Here is an 18070-nt window from a genome sequence, read left to right as displayed (position 1 = left end):
GTTTTCATTGATATTTCTTGAGGTCAGAGGTCAAGGGACCCCTTTGAAAATGGCCATGCCAGTTTTTCCTCGCCAAAATTTAGCATAAATCTGGAGCGTTATTTAGCCTCCTTCGTGACAAGCTAGTATGACATGGTTGGTGCCAACTAGGTTTTAGTTTCATATGATACTAGTATCTCCACTCTAGCTTTAGAACTGAGCCCTCTACAAACTTAAAAATGCGTTTAAGAAATTAGTGGCGTTAAAACATTATTAATGCGTTAACTTTGACAGCTCTAAAAAGTATGTAACTTTTACACAATACATTCAGTGTTAAATATAAGCATCCGATTGGACATTCATAGGAAAAACCCATTCTATCTATTCTAATTTTCATTTCTAACCACCAGAGTAAACCCACGGCTTCTTTCACTCTGCTGCAGCTGCAGCACTTCACAGTTCTCTCAGTAATTATAACTGTTTCAATGCCAAAGTGTCTTGCTGTCAGCATGTGAGGCACGATTCACTTCCATATCCCCCCCCCCCTCCCTCCTCCCTTTTTACCAATTTCTGTCATGCTGTGAATTGCAATAGATCCCCGCCACTTCCATTTGGCTTGTAATGCCACCTTAATGACTGAAAAAAATTGGTCGGTATGACATTCAAATCACTCTAGACACTAAACAGGCCCATTAAATGAAGATAATGCAGAATTTGCTTTGAAAAGCTTTATTTATTATAACATTTAAAAAGTCATCCAGGGGGCAAGCAAATAAACAATAATAAGATCAAGATAATTTACCGCTCTTGGCTTGGAGGTGGAGGACTGAATACAAATGAATCCGACAGAAATTGCTTTAGTTTCAGTGGGTTTAAATGTACTTGTTGCTAAACATCGAGGTCTTTGAGCACAGAGTGTAGAGAATGAGAATGCGTGTCTCTCGTTCATACTGCCCGCAGACCACTGACCACATCAACCAACATTTTGCTGCGAGCTGCAGCACATAGCAAGAACACGCCACCATGGTGCTTTTCACAGCCTTTCCCCAAGCACACAAGTGTTAGACTCGTTCTCACGGGGGAATCGCTGCCAAGAACGGGTCACTTATTATGCTTCTGCGTTAGAGACAAATGTGGATTTGGTGCAAATTGTGTTAACTGCGTTGGAGGACATTTTCTGATAGCCCAATTATACTGAAACTAAAGCTAATGGACATCTGCCAGGGTGCGTAGGGGCAAAGAGCTGCAGTCTAAGTGAGATGAAAAGTCATGACTGTGCTGCAATACATTTGTTGAACCCATTAAAAGATGATATGGAAAATTAAACATTAAATTGGCTAGTAGTTGGATCAAAATATGTGGGGTACAATCATTAATTTTTCTAATGTATTTAACATTTTACCATGAAGTAAAATCGCACCCTGGTGCAGAGATTAAGTTCTGTTTCAAACAGAGTAAACTGTGATCGACAGACATCAACATTGTATTCAATAAAAGGCGGCATCTATAAGTATTAAAAGAGACGCACACAAATGATTTGATAGAGAGAGAAAACAAACTGCAGCCGAGCATCAGAAAACAAAACACACAAAATTATTTCACTGTGCAAAAATATTTTCTTCTCCGATAAGATGGCTAACAGGGGAGTGGAATTCACCTCAGTGGCTGTGGGCTCGTAGACATGCATTTACCACGAAGGCTCATGAGGCTGTTCGTTCAAAAAAAATTCTATAAGAATCTCAATCCCTTTTTATTTGTGAGTGAGCTTTAATCATGACTGGTAGCAGCAAGAATCTGACCTTTATCATACATCAGTGAAATCAACAATACTAGCTTTAGAGACACGTTGTGATAACTGGCACATTAAAGGACCAGTGTGTAGGATTTAGGGAGGATCTATTAGCTGAAATGGAATATAATATTCATAACTATCATTAGTGTATAATCACCTGAAACTAAGAATCTTTGTGTTTTCAGGTTAGGTGTTCAGCGATCTACCCCAGTAAGAAGTAAACCACCGTTGTAGGATGGAAAACCCGGGGTTAACCCTGAAGTTATCTCGCTAACCCCAAATCCTGCTTCGTAGCACAGGCCTCTGAAGGCCAGCGCAGTTCTCTGACGTGCTTGGAAAGGGAGAGGTGAGCAAAGGGGTATTCAGTTGGTTGCAATCTGCAACCTCACTACTAGATGCCACTAAATCCTACACACTGGACTTTCAATACTGGATGGCTTCAGAAACATCAGCATATTAACTGAGGTTCTGAGTTAAAAAAAAAACTCTGCCCCAGTATCCACCAGTATATCCATCGGCTCCCCCTTAAGTGTGACATTTTTTGTGCGTATCAAGTCTCATGATTCCCCCTTTAATTCTAAACTATATCTACAATATCACACTAGCAGGGCTGCTCTTCCGTATCACACAAACTGCATCAATGAGTGTGTTTGCTGGACTAATTCTGACATAGGTGATATGTTGGCCATGTAATAAAGATGACAGTTCAATGTCCACCATACAAAAGGCATGAAGACTAACTTCAGAGTCCGTGATGTAGACGAACATAAACACAGTGACTATCTAGCTCAACTATTCCTTTAAAACACATAACAGAAATATCTATGGCACATTTATTAAAGTAAAAAACAGCTCTTAAGCTTCACCCAGATAAGCCTGTATTTGTTAGTTAATTAACTATACGTAACGTGGCAGATTCAACATTCCATGGAATGTAGCACTATATCAATAGAAATCGATGGCAAAAAAAGAAAAAATCACACAGTCCGTCATATATGTGGTGTAGGAACTCTAAGACTTGCAGGTCTCCTGGTGAGTTGGCCCAGGCACTCAAAGGCACCATGACTGGTGGTAAAGGGGCCAGACAGACAGGGAGAAGCAGCGGTGGCCGGATGTGGGTGACGTGGCCTACACGGAGGCACCACAGGGAGGACTCAGCCCTAGTCAGACCCCAGCTAAATTATTATCAAGAGATGTTAAACACTGTGTCCTGGCCTGATGCTTCATTCATAACCACTGCACTTCAAGTACAGTAGCTGTTATCAGTGCCGACACCACATCACCGTATGAAATTTAAAACATATATAATAATCAGCTAATGAAGATGGCAAGAAAAACAACTTCTTATTTACAGCTGACACACATACACACAGTGCTGCATCCATCACCATAAATAATCACACAGGTTCACACTGTAAAACAAAGCGGGTACGCCTCCCATTCACTGACCCCCCGTCTTCTCATTGTCACAAATTCACAGAAGATTCTTCCCACCAGATGATGACAAACAGCATCCAGCATCCAGCAGCCACAGCAGCTGTTTTCATTCACTAAAAAAAGGAGTTGCTGCCATTCGATGTGAAACTATAAATTATTATTGCAATATCTAATACTAAATAGGGAACTTTTAAGATTATTCAATAGTATAAAATGAGCCATAGTCAATGGCTGCAAAGGCCAATAGATGATAGAAGATAAAAATGTAAGCAATATCCAAATAACTCTAATCCTCTGATGTGCCTAGTCCTGAAAAAAACTCTACAAATGATGTGTGCTATTAATGTTTATCCCCACTCCAAACTAAGAGGAAAAACAGTGACACCTAGTGTTTATTATTTGAAATGATTAAGTTGCTCAACAAATAGTACTTTACCACTTTTGATGGACCTAAATAAGAAGCATCTTTGGTCATCCCTGTAGTTCTTGTTGTTGCAGTAAGTAAACGTATGTTAGTGTATTCCGAAACTACTCTGAACTCTTGAATTCCCGGGGAAAAAAACAGTGTAAGAAAGATAACACATGCAAACTCAAACAGCAAAAAAAACAACTCTGTACAACTGCACTGTTTTGTAATAAAATCAATTCCTTTCTGCTATTGACCTGATGATTTGGCCTCAAGCTGTGACTTTAAGATTCAGAGTAGTAGACCCAACCCCAAACTCTGTGGTGTGGATGCATTCATTGGTTTTCATTGACTCTCTGCTAAATTGTGTTCACAATACCACTGGACTGTGGGGTCTAGCTCTGAGAGAAGTACTCCAGGATGAGGCGGAGGTGTCCCAAGCGGTCTTTGAGTGAGGTCAGGGACAGGACAGTGGTTTGATAGGCAGGATCCAGCTGGAGGACAGACAGCAGCCACCAGCACCAAGCCGGACCGTTGGACAAGGCCTAGAGGACAGTAACAAAGAATTAGAATAGAATCATGTTTATCATGAACATGCATTAAGTACCTCACCAGCCTATTAACCTTTTTAGTATCAATCATTTGACATTATTGCTTCCCCACTGTAGTAGAAAATGCTTTTTATTTCGGCGCTCATGTTAACAGGTTAGAGCAGCCACACAGCCCATGTGAGCAGTGCTGCTCGGCTGCGGCTCGGCTGCGTATCAGCTGTGTCTCTTCTAGAGATTCGAGGTCTAACCTATTTTTTCTGCGTGCCCCGCACGTTTCACAGCAACAACAGTCAGTGAAAATGATCTTTTGACAGTACATTGACATCATATCAGCAACATTAATACAGTTTCAATGTCTATATCTGTAGAATATGTCACGGACATGAAAAAAGTAAATTTTTAACTAAATCTTTAACTAAATTTTTCCTATTTATGTTTCAAAATAAAAGCCCTGTAGCATTTTTTCTGTGGACAGAATTCCTTCATTTGTTAACACAAGGCTTTTATTCTGAAATATGTGCTCAACAGTGTTGTGAAAAAATGCCGTGACTTGCAGTGAGTGCCGGCTTTTAATTGTGGATTATTATTATTATTATTATTATTTACAAATGAGCACACACTTTCTAACCTTTTTCTGTCTAAGATAAATATAAATGACATTTATAATGAAATGGCCATTATTATTATGTAAACTCTATGTAGAAAGAAAGGGCTGGCAGCAGCAGCCCAGCAGCAGAAACGCTGCCAGTGTGGACACCACATGCGTGAGGCACGCAGGAGTTTAGTGAGGTAGCTGACACGCACTGCTCAAGCGGCCTGTGTGGCCCGGGCTTAGATATGAAGACATGTATGGTTTGTGTGTTGTCATGGTTTGGTTTATTGAGAGGCCTTCACACTTGGCTTGCTTTATGTGAGGAGGCTCTGGATGTCCAGAGGCTAAGATGAGATGAAGATGTTCCAGACATCATTCCATGGTAAATAGTCTGGACTAAGGGTTATAATACACACATTGTTTTGCCTCCTCCCTGGTGGCGTGATTATATGCAATTCTATGTGATGTGGGAATTACTATGTGAAGCTGAGTGAATATGTTTAAGTACGGCCAACTGGGGCTCATCAAGTTATTTTATTATTTCATCTCAGTGAAGATTGACCTGAAATACAAGTTTTCCACATCTCCATCTTTTCACGTATACTGTAATGTTTTGGGTTTCTACATTGTGTATTTCTCGCCTTCCAACTACCTAATGTTTTCTATTCATTCAACTGAAACTATTATCCCCATGAACATAATGTCTGTTTTTATTGTTGTCAAAGTTAATGTTACCACTGTGCAGTAATGGAGCTCCAAGTACAGTTTGATTGTAAAACTCGGCACTGCATTAGCAAAAAACAATAACTGAACTTTGAGAAAAACAAAAGCAATTGTTATTTTTTCTGTGAAGACTTACTCAGCTCGTTGGAAATAATTTTTCATTCCATCCTGAAATTAATAGATGAATGGAGCATATATAAAACAGAGTAAAATAAAAAAAATAAATAATTAATGGCTTTGGTTTGCAGTAATATTTAGTATACATTATTTGGAGTAAGTGGACATACTAATTAGCCACTACATGTGTTTGATGACGGTGGAAACTACTGTATGTGGATTGCCTCCGCACGGCTTGCAACATGGCGACGGGTGAGCCGGCAGCTTGAAGCTAACGGTGCTAACAGAGCTGACAGTGAAAACAACGGCAAACTCTGCTGACAGAGCTCACCGTGTTAACCCGGGGGGGAACCAAAGGGTGGGCGCTACGCTTCTGCAACGGCGCCGTCAGTTGGGACGGCGTTATCAGCTGTAACCGCCGTATGAGAGCAGTGCAGAGAATTAGAGCCACAGTAAGAACCACACTTGTGCTAAGGCCCAAACCTGAATGTTTTCTTCCTTATCTGGCATAGTGCCATACTGTTTGTTGATCTGCTCGCGAATGCGGGTGCCAAGGCGCTGGTACCAGTCCTGAGCCTGCTGGTACACGCTGTCATGGAGATGCTCCAAAAGCTCCAACTCGCTACCATCAACCTAGAAGAGAGAGGACGCATAGACAAGAAAAAAGTCAAGAGAGAGAAGAGGTTGTAATATTTCCAGTGTGTATCTTCTCTAAGTGTTGCTGTAGTTGGTGATCTCTGCGACCCTGACCTTGAGGTCCTCCAGGTACTCTATATCAGCGGTGTGGTAGCCGTCTCGCTGAGCTCTCTTAAGCACCTTGAATCTGCTGTTACCCACCGCATCCACAAAGGACCGTCCATCAGGCAGCAGCTCCAGACTGAGGATCTCTAACATGCAGCCGTAGTCTGCAAACCTGAGGCACATGAGACAAAAACCATCAAAAATGCACACATCTTCATTTATTTCTTAATGTGCAATATGAAAGAATACAAGTAAATACATTTTGGGTCTTATTAGATGCAAAAATCTCATATAAAAATAATTTCAGACATTTTAAACAGTTTAAAAACCCTGATTGATCAAAGACAGGGATACCTCATCAAACTCTCCTTCACCACACATTGAGAGCTAAATAGGGCTACTACCTTCCATTCACAGATTTTGAAAATGGTTAAAAGAGAGATTGGGAGCATTTGTATTTACCTCCACATGGCTCTCAACATGGCGCCGGGTGAGCCGGCGGCTCGTAGCTAACGGAGCCAACAGCGCAGCCAACAGTGCAGTGAAAACAACAGCAACAGTGCTGATAGAGCTAACAGTGTAGGTGGGTGCTACGCTTCCGTGACAGCGCCATATTGTACAGGTATCATGGACATTCAGAGCATTAATATAGCAGCAAACAATTATTTGCTATGTAAAGATATTGTGGAGTAATGTCTACCTGAGCAGAGAGAGTTAAGTAAAAAAAAAGAAATGTGTACCTCAAAAAGTGTTGTTTACTTTCCAGATTAATTATGAATTGTGATATAAAAATATGTACACTCTGCCATTTCTCCTGTAACTTGTGTCACTCAGGGCTGATCATCAGACTCACTCACAGACGCAGAGTTAGTTAAGAGGAGTAGCCTATCTCACATTAAAGCTTCACATTGGCTTACATTTGAAATTATTTTCAGGACTACACTCTAAACGTTCGGGGTTAAGCCGTGACAAAATGACAAGGCGACACCGATGCCTGTAACCATAGTAACTCACTCCTTTAGATAATTGGATATTCATCAATAATCACGCCGGTAAATGCAATACCATGACAATATACAATATGTAGAGAGGAACTAGGAACACATATGTGTTGGTGGAGGATGAAAATGTCCAGCAAATCTAACACCAGATTGGTGACCATGCTGCTATTTCCCACCCACTCAGGGTCACTTATGACTGATTTAAACTTTGCCCATTGTGCTGCCTGCTTGAGCGAGCACTGCTGATAATCCCATCAGGCTCCACCTAGCCTGCTGTGAGCTTCACAGTTAGGTAAATGTCAAACACAGTCTCTCCATGCACAGACAGTCTGGTCAAAATAAATGTAGAGGGCCTTTACCTCACTTCAAAACTGGCTATATGTTGATGCTGCTTACATTAGCACATTATTATCTACTCACTTCTTAATTAAATAGATTGCTTTGGATAATTGAAACAAAATAAGTAAATTGCATACCCTTTCCCATGCTCATAGCTGCACATGCCAAACTTCTTGGTGCCGGTCTCCATGCAGCGACGCATCATCAGCCGATATCGAGGCTCGAAGATGTGCAGGGGGCAGGGCACTCCGGGGTAGGCTACCGTGCAAACAAATATAGGGATGTCCTTAGTGAGACTACAACGGCAGAGACAGAAGAGAAAAAGATGGAGGAAGGGAGAAAAAGATAACAAGAAATAAGGGAGAGGATTGAGGACAAGGCGCGACTAAAGTTGCTAGAATGAATCACAAGTGCAGATTGTGTGAGGTGGGTGCCTACTTGGACAGTTCGGCCATCTCAGCATCATGGACCTGTTTCCTCTCAGCTAACTGTGAGGAAAAGAGACGGCTCATGATGTCCTGAAGCTGAACTGTGGGGTTGTACTTCCTGTTTTTCAAGTACTGGGAAGAGAAAAGTGAGAGCAATCAGTCATAATAGTAACATCATGCTGCATACAAAGTAATTTCCACCTAGTAAAAGCATTTGGTCTACTAACGTGGGCCACACCGCCCACCTCTACCTGTGCGTGGCAGCTACCTCGCTGAACTCTTGCGGCTTGCACGAGACACAGACAGTGTTGCTGCTGCGGTGCAGCCTGTCAGCTTTGTGTAAGACTTGTGTTGTGTTCTAATGTGTGCGCATGCATTGTAGCTTCTATCTTCTCCTTTCTCTAAAATGGATTTTAAAGTTGAAATCCTGCAACAAATCAATTTTTACTAAATGTATCAGCAATCTGATTTTTTTTTCTGTAACTGTAACGGAATGCAGTTCCCATTTTTGTATCCTTTTTACAGAATGCTGTTCCATGTATTGCGTTACTCCCTAAGCCTGCTTATAAGCAATTATACATAATATATGCTACAGTAAAACAATTCACTGTATTGCAACGAAGCATTACATTTTGGTGCAAGAAAGTCCTGCAATGCATTTGTGGATACAAAATATAGATTTATTATTTTAGTATCTTATGTGAATGGGGTCTCAGCTGTGTATGCGAGTAGATAAATACACACGCACAGTTTTTACGACAGTATTATTAATCATAGATGTGATCATTTATCACAAGCCAAACATAGGGATGAGGAACCAGGAAGTTCTCTTGTCCTGTACCTTTATGTGAATTTGTTAGCAGATGAGGTGTATAATTAGTAGCAAATCATTTTTCCCACACTGTCACAGAGCTGCTGTTACATCTCACCCCGCCTGAGCTAAATTTGGTGTTATTGCCACAATGCAGAGGCAATAAAATAATAAAGCAGTTTTTAAAGTGGAGATGTTCATGTGCTGAAAACAGGATCTAGCAAACTTTTTTCCCATTAAGTTTAAAATAGAAGTATGAAAGTGTCTGTAGGTGGTTACCTCTTGTAGTGGCTGTTTGCAGAGTGGACAGCGGAGGTTGTGGTCCAGACTTCTCTCTATGCAGTTTTTGCAGAAGGTGTGACCACAGGGAGTAGTGACTGGCTCAAAAAACAACCTTCAGAGGACAGAGACAGACACGAGTTAAAACATCCTAGCTGAGGAAGGATATTCATGCTGTTTGTCCATAGTCCATAGACTGTATATAAAGATGGATGACATGACAGCTCCCCAAAAGTGAAGCCAGAACATCTCAATCGCCCCCTGGTGGCTGGCTGCAGTATAGATCATAAATCCCGCCTCCTCCATGTTAGCGAATGGGACATGGAGCAAACTAAAAAGTCAAAGTACACGTCAAATAAATGTTTCCCAAAGATGGTTTTCTGTCATTTTAGGTGTTCATTTTTCTGATAAATTTGGTTTTAATTAGTTATTTGATTCTATAAAAAGGGGGTGAGACGTCAGGATTGACAGGAGCTCTGAGTGAAGTAGTTGTGCAGCTGGAGGCTCAGGAATTGTACGAGAGAGGAGAAGTAACTTTAAGTTTCCATAACCGTCAAGAGTCTGTGTAATAGAACGTGTCAATTTGATCATAAATGTAGTTATAGAGATATTATGGTTAGTTGTTGTGTCTTTCAGGCCAAACAGCTACTGTGGTGCTAACGTAGCAGCTAGGTGGCTCATGCTAACAAACGGCAGCCGTGCTCGGCTCATGATTGGTTTAAGGCAGGTGTGTGGGCGGGACCTCGTTACCGTGGCTTTAGTCCCCTGATCACTACTGCGCAGACTCTGGCTCTAAATGACGTCAAAATCTCGAGATGGCTGCCCCCATATCCAGGATATTTAGGCTTCACTTTTGTTCAGAGGGAGGAAGTGGAGACGTGTCGTCCATCTATATATACAGTCTATGGTGCTAAACATTAACTAGCGAGAGAGGAGAATAGAACTTGATATGTGACACTAAAGCAGACAAGGTACAGACAGCAATGCATTATTGATGAGAGTGAATACTCCAGGACACCGACCTAATGCAGAGAGGGCACTCAAAGTCTGACACAGTGAGAACACCCAGAGTTTTCTCTCTGCTGTGACCACTTTCACCTGAGAGAAAGAGAAAAGACAAGACCGTCCCTTTTAAGCTTTATGGTGAGTGTGCCCCGCTGAGGAAGAACTAGCAATTATTATGCAATTTCAAACCATCTGGTGGGTGTTATGGTAACGCTGTTTGTGGCGCCAGCGACAAAGATGATTCATGGTGAGGACAATGATGATGAAGATGGCAGTCAATTTATAATAAATGTGTGCCTGCATGTGTACACTGGTGTGTGCGTACCTCTGCAGTGGCCGTCTTCCTTCCTCATCATCATCTCCTCATCCTCTTCAGCAGCAGGGAGAAAGGAAACAGCTTGGCAGAGGCTGAGGCAGCACTCAGTAGTACCCGTGTCATGCTTCACCTTGGAGCCCTAAACACAGTTTTATCACTTAGTATTTGCAGTATATTTACACTCAAACGCCTCTCACAACCAAGCATTAAAGTGCACATAAGAGCCGTTCTTCGTAATGTCCTTCTCCTCCAATGTGCAGCAGAGCTTACCTGGTGTGCCTCTCTCCTCTCTTTTCCTTCTCCGTCATCCCCACGTGGGTGTCTGAGGCCCTCAGGGTGCCCCTGGGAGCCACTGAGGCTGGTAATAGGGCAGGGCCCTTTCAGGTACTCGGACACCACTTGCAAGATGCAGGACGCCTCGTCCGGCACCGCCATGCCCTCTGCCTCCAGAATCTGCCATTTGAAGTCACAAAAGATACTAAGATAACCCAGCACTGTAAACTAAAATCAAAAAGTGATAGAAAGCCATTTGGAAGCAAAAGTTAAAGGGATAGTTTGGGTATTTTGAGGTGTAGTTGTATGAGGTAATTATCCAGATATAGTGTACACTAAACTGATATAGATTTTTTTTTAAGTGGGCCTTTCTTTTAGATGACTAAAATCCGTTTTGCTGCCGGCCTCGTCCACAGCAATACATTGCTTTGCTCCCGTGCAGTAACTCATGTCTGCTTCTCCAAACTGGGGGCGTGTCGACCGTCATCTACTGTAGATAATACACTGACTATGTATAAGTACCTCGTACAACCCCACTTTTAAACACCCAAACTATCTTGTTAAGTGTGGTTGTAAACATTGGATACAATTGCATGTAAACTAATTTCTAAAACTAAAGATATATTGTTTGAATGAACTGTCGAAGTTGAACATTTTTAGTTAAGAAGTTAAGAAGTACCAATATTACTACTACTAGAAGAATAAATTCACACTACCAAAACCCCACACAAATTAAAACTAAACACTATTTTTTAAGCAAAGCAAAATTAAAAACGAATGCAAAATATAATAACTATAATAACCATAGTTATTATAGTTTGGCTACAGAATATATGAACCATTATGTGACCTATAATGAACAATCACACACTCATGACATTGACTCATGATATGTTAGCAATGCTATTGGGCAATCTGTTTATACTGCAGTTTTAACTCTACAAGGCCAAAATCTTTCAAGTAAACTTGTTACTTGTCAGTCTGCTTCTCGTTGTGCTCATATTTGTTGTAAAAATATAAAATAAAATATCTATACAAATGCTACCCTCGCCATTTATAAATTAGATTCCACATATTCAAATCCGGGTCTCTGTGTAATATTAAATGACCCTCGGATGAGCACTCAGTGAGATTAACAAACCTTCTTTATCTGACTCTTTGCAGGGACAAAGTCAGCTTGAAGTTTTAGGCAACGGTGGAACTGGATGAGGGCATCCGTCTGCTGACCCATTTCCAGCAGTACATTCCCTTTACGAAAGAAGCCCTGCACAAACGGAAAGGTGAGTGACATCAGCACATCACTGCCTGTGTGAGTCAGTGAGTGGCACGTCTAAAGCATGTCTCTGTCAGCTAAATGCTTAAATAGTGAAATGTGATATGACATTTGTAAGTGATGTAACAAATATAAATGATTATATACAGTTGGCAATCCTGCACTGACAGTGAGCCACCTGCTGGATGAACGACATTATGACATAAGTAGCTGTTTGCATAACTTTGAAAGTGACATAACATCAATACAAGTGGCTCTAAAGTGGTCAGCTTTGCACGCCAAGATAAAAATCTAAAAATAAAATGAACCGGGCCGGCACCTTTTCTTTGTGGTTACATGTGAGCCATTACATGCATGTTACAAAACCAAGCAAGGGGAGTGCATGTAGGGTCAGCAGAGACTGCAGCACAGGGGTGAACTGTGGCAGCTTTAAATTTGGCATTGTTAATGGATCATTTCTACAGATTCGCTCGTGTTGAAGAAAGACACCGTAAAAGCGAGTCACAATGTGTCTGTCCAACATTGTCAATGTCTCTCACCTCAATCCAGTTAGGACGAAGGCAGCAGAGGTAGTCGAGGTCTGTCAGAGCGTCAGAGAAACGCATCAGGCCCCAGTTAGCTTCAGCTCTGTACAGCTTCAAACTCTGATCATCTGGGACTGAGGATGCAAAAAAAATACACAGAAGAGAGTGAGAAAAAGATAGAATTTGAGCTGTTCTTTGAAGAGCTGTGGCTTTAATGCTTAGACTCTATTTACACGCCATTCCACATACAAACATTCAACGTATAATGACAGGCATGGAGCAGCCTGCATAACAAGTGGTTCTGCTTGTTTCGAAACATGAGGGAAATCCAAACGCTGCACGGCAAGATGCATTAAATGCTCTTTCTCCGTCACGTCAGTCATACAATTGTAAAAGTGCAATTTATATAAGCTTTCTAGAACAACGTAGTTAGCATTTGCACAAGCATAAAACAATGGTACAGGTATCGGATTGATACAAAATACCGGTTTAATGGTGAGTTTAGGTATTAGGAGATAAAAAGTGCAATTGGTGTATGCCTATGTACTCTTCGATGAAGCATCAGGTTAGATTTGTATACAGAAAAGTTCAAACTCCACAAAGTTAATAACACTCAATTGTATTGTATCGCTCATACTGCCACATAAATGTTGTATGGGCATAATCACTTCCCACTCCTGTTGATGTTTGACTGCGCTTATGCGTCAAGTAAACCAAATACTTCAATACACCTCCGACACCAACATGCACACGTGTGCATTCAAGGTTCAAAGAGTCACTCTTACCCTAAAGCTGTTGCTCCAGTCAAGCCAATCAAAATGTTTATTGGTGTAGTGTATAGGCCTTAATTACAGACGGTGCTTATGAAATGATAAATTAAAAAGTCAAGGCACCACCTCAAACCTCCAATGACGAGAAAAAAGCTGATGTAAACAAATCTGCCCGGGTATCATTACACAAAAACTGAGTGCTGGAGCGAGGGAAGCAGTAATTGGGTTGGCAGAGACGGCAAACATGTATGTAATTCAACAAGTATGCTAATTCAACAAGTATGCTGATTCACTGTAGCACAAACACTCCTACATGTACTGACTAGATAATCTCATCTAGGGCAGAAGTTGTCCCTCTTACATCCTCGCTGCTGCTGCTGCATGAGGGAAATAAGGTCAATTGCATATGCAGGAGGGGTGCAGTGCAGGGGATCAGTAACTATAGAGATAAGGTAGTAGAGAAGATCTTTGCAGGGGTGTTTCTAGGAACCCTGTGGAAATATTACGCCACATCCTCTTAACCATTCCCTCCATTTCCAACCAATGATTTGACAGCAGATCTGTACAGAAAGCTTACTCTAAAATCAGGAGTTGTGCAGCTGCTATTACTGCTTCCTATACTCTGTGTGATGGCATAGAAAGAGGGGAAATGTTAGACCAGACTAATGCAGGTTAACTTTCTCCAGTGCATATTTCTTATGCAGCACATAACGTTAGTTTAAAGGTACAGTGTGTAGGATTTTGCGGCATCTAGCAGTGTGGTTGCAGATTGCAACCAACTGAGTACCCCTCCGCTCACTCCTCCCTTTCTAAGACTGCGGTAACATGAGCCGCCGAGCACAGGCGCAGTTTGCGTTGGTTCAGGGAGCTTGCTGAAAATGTTTTTTTTTGTAATAACACAGAATTAGTAATTTATTGAACTGATGAATTATGTCAACCTTGTTGTGTCTCGTTATTGACATAATAAGAAACCATCAAGATAGGAAGATAGATGTGTGGTCTTTTTATTTGCTTATAAGACATTCTCTGTCCACACATCGTTAAATATGCACGTTCTGTTACGTTATGTAAACAAACCATGTACCTATCAGCTGTGCGGTCAAGATCAGACTTGAGACGTAACCGCTTAAAAGATGGGTGAGTAGTACTTGCTATCTACTGACGTTTGTGTTTTTTAAACAGAAAACAGGTTTCATACTGCGATATTTACTGAAAATGACATACAATACAGCCAACAGTAGCCTCAGTTAACTTTCAGGTGATCTCCCTCGAGCCAACTGTCACCTTTATTTAGGTGTTTGTAGTAAAATGAGGAGGTATCGTATAGATACAGCCAGTTAGTTCACTCCAATAGAAAACAATGAGATCAACCTGTTTTTGTCATTGACGCTTGCTTGCGTTGCATTCTGTTTGGAAGTTGTAATATGTAGGCTACATGCATCCCAATACATTAGACATCTCTGTGTTGTACACATTACATTCCCTCTAGATTTTTTTTTGTGAACCCCTGACCTTAAAGTTCAAACTACGCCTATGCCGCCAAGTGCGAAAACCACCATTCACCTCACTCAGAGGCCATCCTTACCATGACGACATTACTTTAGAAGCACGGTTTTACACTCTGAAAGTCACGTTACCGCAAGTTTCGCAAGCGTGTCGGAGAACTACGGTGGCCTTCGGGTAACCAAAAAAACGCAAGAGGCTCTCTCTGGAGCCAGTGTTTCGTTTGTCCATTCTGGGCTACTGTAGAAACACGGCAGACTCCGTGAAGAGGACCCCGCTCCCTATGTAGATATAAACGGAACATTCTAAGCGAACGAAAACACAACGATTCTTAGTTTCAGGTGATTTTACACTAATGAAAACATAGTTATGAATATTTCATTTCTACTAATATATCCCTCAAAATGTTACACACTGTTCCTTTAAAGTGTTTACTGTTTTTTCCAAAATAGTTCAATATGCACACAGAGAAAAGCTCTTCCTATAAAAGGGAGGAGCATCTGGAGACTTGTTTACTGACCCAGTTATACATTCAGGTCATCAATAGCCTTAGTGGATAGATATATTGTCATCTTGAGACACCAAGTTTCCTCTCTTTTTTTGTCATTAACACCTCCTGTATCTCCCTGCTGCAGCACATTATGACTAGGGAGCAGATTGGGATGCACCATCAGTCACCATCAATGGGCAACCAGCCCAAGCAGTGCGTAAAAGTGGGACTCCAAACTGATCTTAGGTAACTGATCATCCAAGCAGACCTGCAGGCATCCCCTTCGGCACTGAACCTATATATATAAGCTACACAGAACAGACGTGTGCATTGTGGCTGCTGCTGTGCTGCTGCTGCTGTGGTGTTATGTATGTATGTTATATGTGCGCGCCCCTTACCTAAGTGCAGCCCCTCGTTCGCGATGCGTAAAGCTTCCACGAACTCGTTGGTTTTGAGCTTCTCCTGTACATGGCACTTGGTCTTGGTCTCATCAGGGCAGCACTTCTCCACCACGCTGATGAGCAGCACGTTGTTCTTCATGTTCTTCACCTCGCGTTGTTTTAACCTCTCCTTGCACGAGGGGCATTTGGACGGCAGGTAGCCCGTCACGCACCTCCGGCAGAACGTGTGGCCGCACGACATGGTGACCGGCTCGCACATCAGGAAGAGACACAGCGGGCACTCCAGCAGCTCCATGGTTAGATGGTGTTATGTCACCAGGAAAAAAAATGTCCCACAAGTAAAAAAAAAAAAAAAAAATGTTGTCAAAGCAATGCGGACGGAGAGGCTGCTTTTCTGTGTGATAGTATTGCATGGAGCATTTAAATAACACACTGACAGCTTCCCTTATTTGAGCACATCTGCTGGAACCTGATCTGTAACTAGGCGACTGCTAATAATGAGCTACAATATGCTTCCAAATTCCAAATTCCGAATTCCAAATTCCAAGTTCCCTTTGCAGATAAAAATGTATTCATTGGCACTGTCCATTTCCAACCCTAACTTAGTCTTTGGTGTTGGACACATAACGCCTTTCTCCTTTAAAAGCAGGTTGAATAATAAAACTCCAGCTTTAACGCACCGCTTTCCTCGCCTTTCCTCCAAACGCAACACGAACCACGCCAGAATATTTCTCCATTTAATAATATTCTTTGTTTTTTTTAGTAGTAAATCCGTGTCCGCTTTTAACCCCTTGTCTTGTCGCGACGTATCCACAGCTCCAGCCACAAAAAGCTGTGTAACAACCATTACATTACATAAATAAAAACCACGTGACTCAGCAGCGCGCAATCCGATTGGACGACGGGGGATGGCGTCACGCCCCTGTTGTGAAACCAAAGGATGGCGAGTTTCATAACATAATTCCTGCGACAAAAAAGTTCTTGGCTTTTTTTTTTTATTATATTCGGGATAATTACAACATATGGACATATGGTGGACGTGAGGTGATAATCTCGTGGTGGGTCTAGTCACTCTGGAGTATAAATGATAATTTAACTCAAAGAGTGCAGGATGTGGAGGTTAACCCTGTGGAGGTGTATGTAGGGAATCCCAATCCAGCAGCAGAGCATATAACAACAGCCAGGGGGGGGGGGCGGGGTGGCAGAGTCCTGACATAAACCCATGCTTATATAGCATGTACATGAAGAAACATAAGTCACTAATTTGCCTTATTTAGTCTTCCCAAGCGAAGATGTTTGTTAAATTCACCCCCTAAAACATTATTTCTAGGGCTGTCAAAGTTAAAAGTGATAGAGCGTCAACGCAAATTCATTTTTAACACCACTAATTTCTTTAATACATTAATGCAAACTCGCTCAGTTTTAAAGCTAGAGTGAGGATACTGGCATGTGGCATCATATGAAACTAGAAAACTTAAGGAATCCATTGGTCCCCAATGTCATACTAGCTTGTCACAAAGGAGGTTAAATAACACTCAAAATGGGGTTTCAAAGGGGTCCCTTGACCTCTGACCTCAAGATATGTGAATGAAAACGGGTTCTATGGGTACCCACGAGTCTCCCCTTTACAGACATGCCCACTTTATGATAATCACATGCAGTTTGGAGCAAATCATAGTCAAGTCAGCACACTGATATTAATCAATATTTGTCGTTGTTTTGTGTTAATTGATTTTCAATAATAAATATATACAAACATTTGTATAAATTAAGCATATTTGCCCCCTCCCATTTTGATAAGAGTATTAAATACTTGACAAATTTCCCTTTAAGTTACATTTTGAACAGATACAAAATGTGTGATTAATTTGCAATTAAGTCATGCGATAAATCATGATTAAATCATTTAATCGATTGACAGCCCTAATTATTTGTATACTCTCTGCTACACATGGACTAGACTTGGCTAACACAGTCAAGTTTACTGGATTAATACCTAGGTGAAACTGCCTATTGTCACAGAAGTCATAGAAGTAGGTGTATTTCAATATTCAAATTTATCCCTTAAGGATTTGGCTCTGTGTTGTGATAAAGAAATTAGGATCCTTCTAATGAGATGTATGCTTGGCAGAGTTTTCATCATTAAACAAGTGCTGCTGGAAGAAACTGCTAACACAAACAAGGCAACAATACACTGGTTATATAAGTGCTTCCAGTAAAAAGCTAAAGTGAAAGGGCTTTTAGTGAGGCGTGACTATGTAACTATACATACTGACCTTTCCATGACCACTCTCGCTAGATTAGACAGTGTGCAAAGTA

The 18070-nt window shown here is 41.4% G+C and overlaps 1 protein-coding gene across 1 annotated transcript; it reads right to left on the bottom strand.

Moving 5' to 3' along the window:
• Positions 1-692: 692 nt before the first annotated feature.
• Positions 693-16634, bottom strand: lonrf4 (LON peptidase N-terminal domain and ring finger 4). Its single transcript, XM_074648081.1, has 12 exons — positions 15749-16634; positions 12603-12721; positions 11932-12054; positions 10788-10970; positions 10527-10656; positions 10219-10294; positions 9197-9311; positions 8117-8238; positions 7816-7974; positions 6348-6510; positions 6081-6230; positions 693-4159 (listed from the first exon to the last, which is right to left on the bottom strand). The coding sequence occupies exons 1-12, from the start codon at positions 16044-16046 to the stop codon at positions 4010-4012; spliced, it is 1788 nt and encodes a 595-aa protein (XP_074504182.1). The 5' UTR covers positions 16047-16634; the 3' UTR covers positions 693-4009.
• Positions 16635-18070: the final 1436 nt, after the last annotated feature.

Source organism: Sebastes fasciatus, chromosome 10 (assembly GCF_043250625.1).
Source record: "Sebastes fasciatus isolate fSebFas1 chromosome 10, fSebFas1.pri, whole genome shotgun sequence".
NCBI classification, from domain to species: domain Eukaryota; kingdom Metazoa; phylum Chordata; class Actinopteri; order Perciformes; family Sebastidae; genus Sebastes; species Sebastes fasciatus.
The sequence above is the reverse complement of the archived record's forward strand: the minus strand, read 5'-3'. Positions and strand labels throughout refer to the sequence as shown.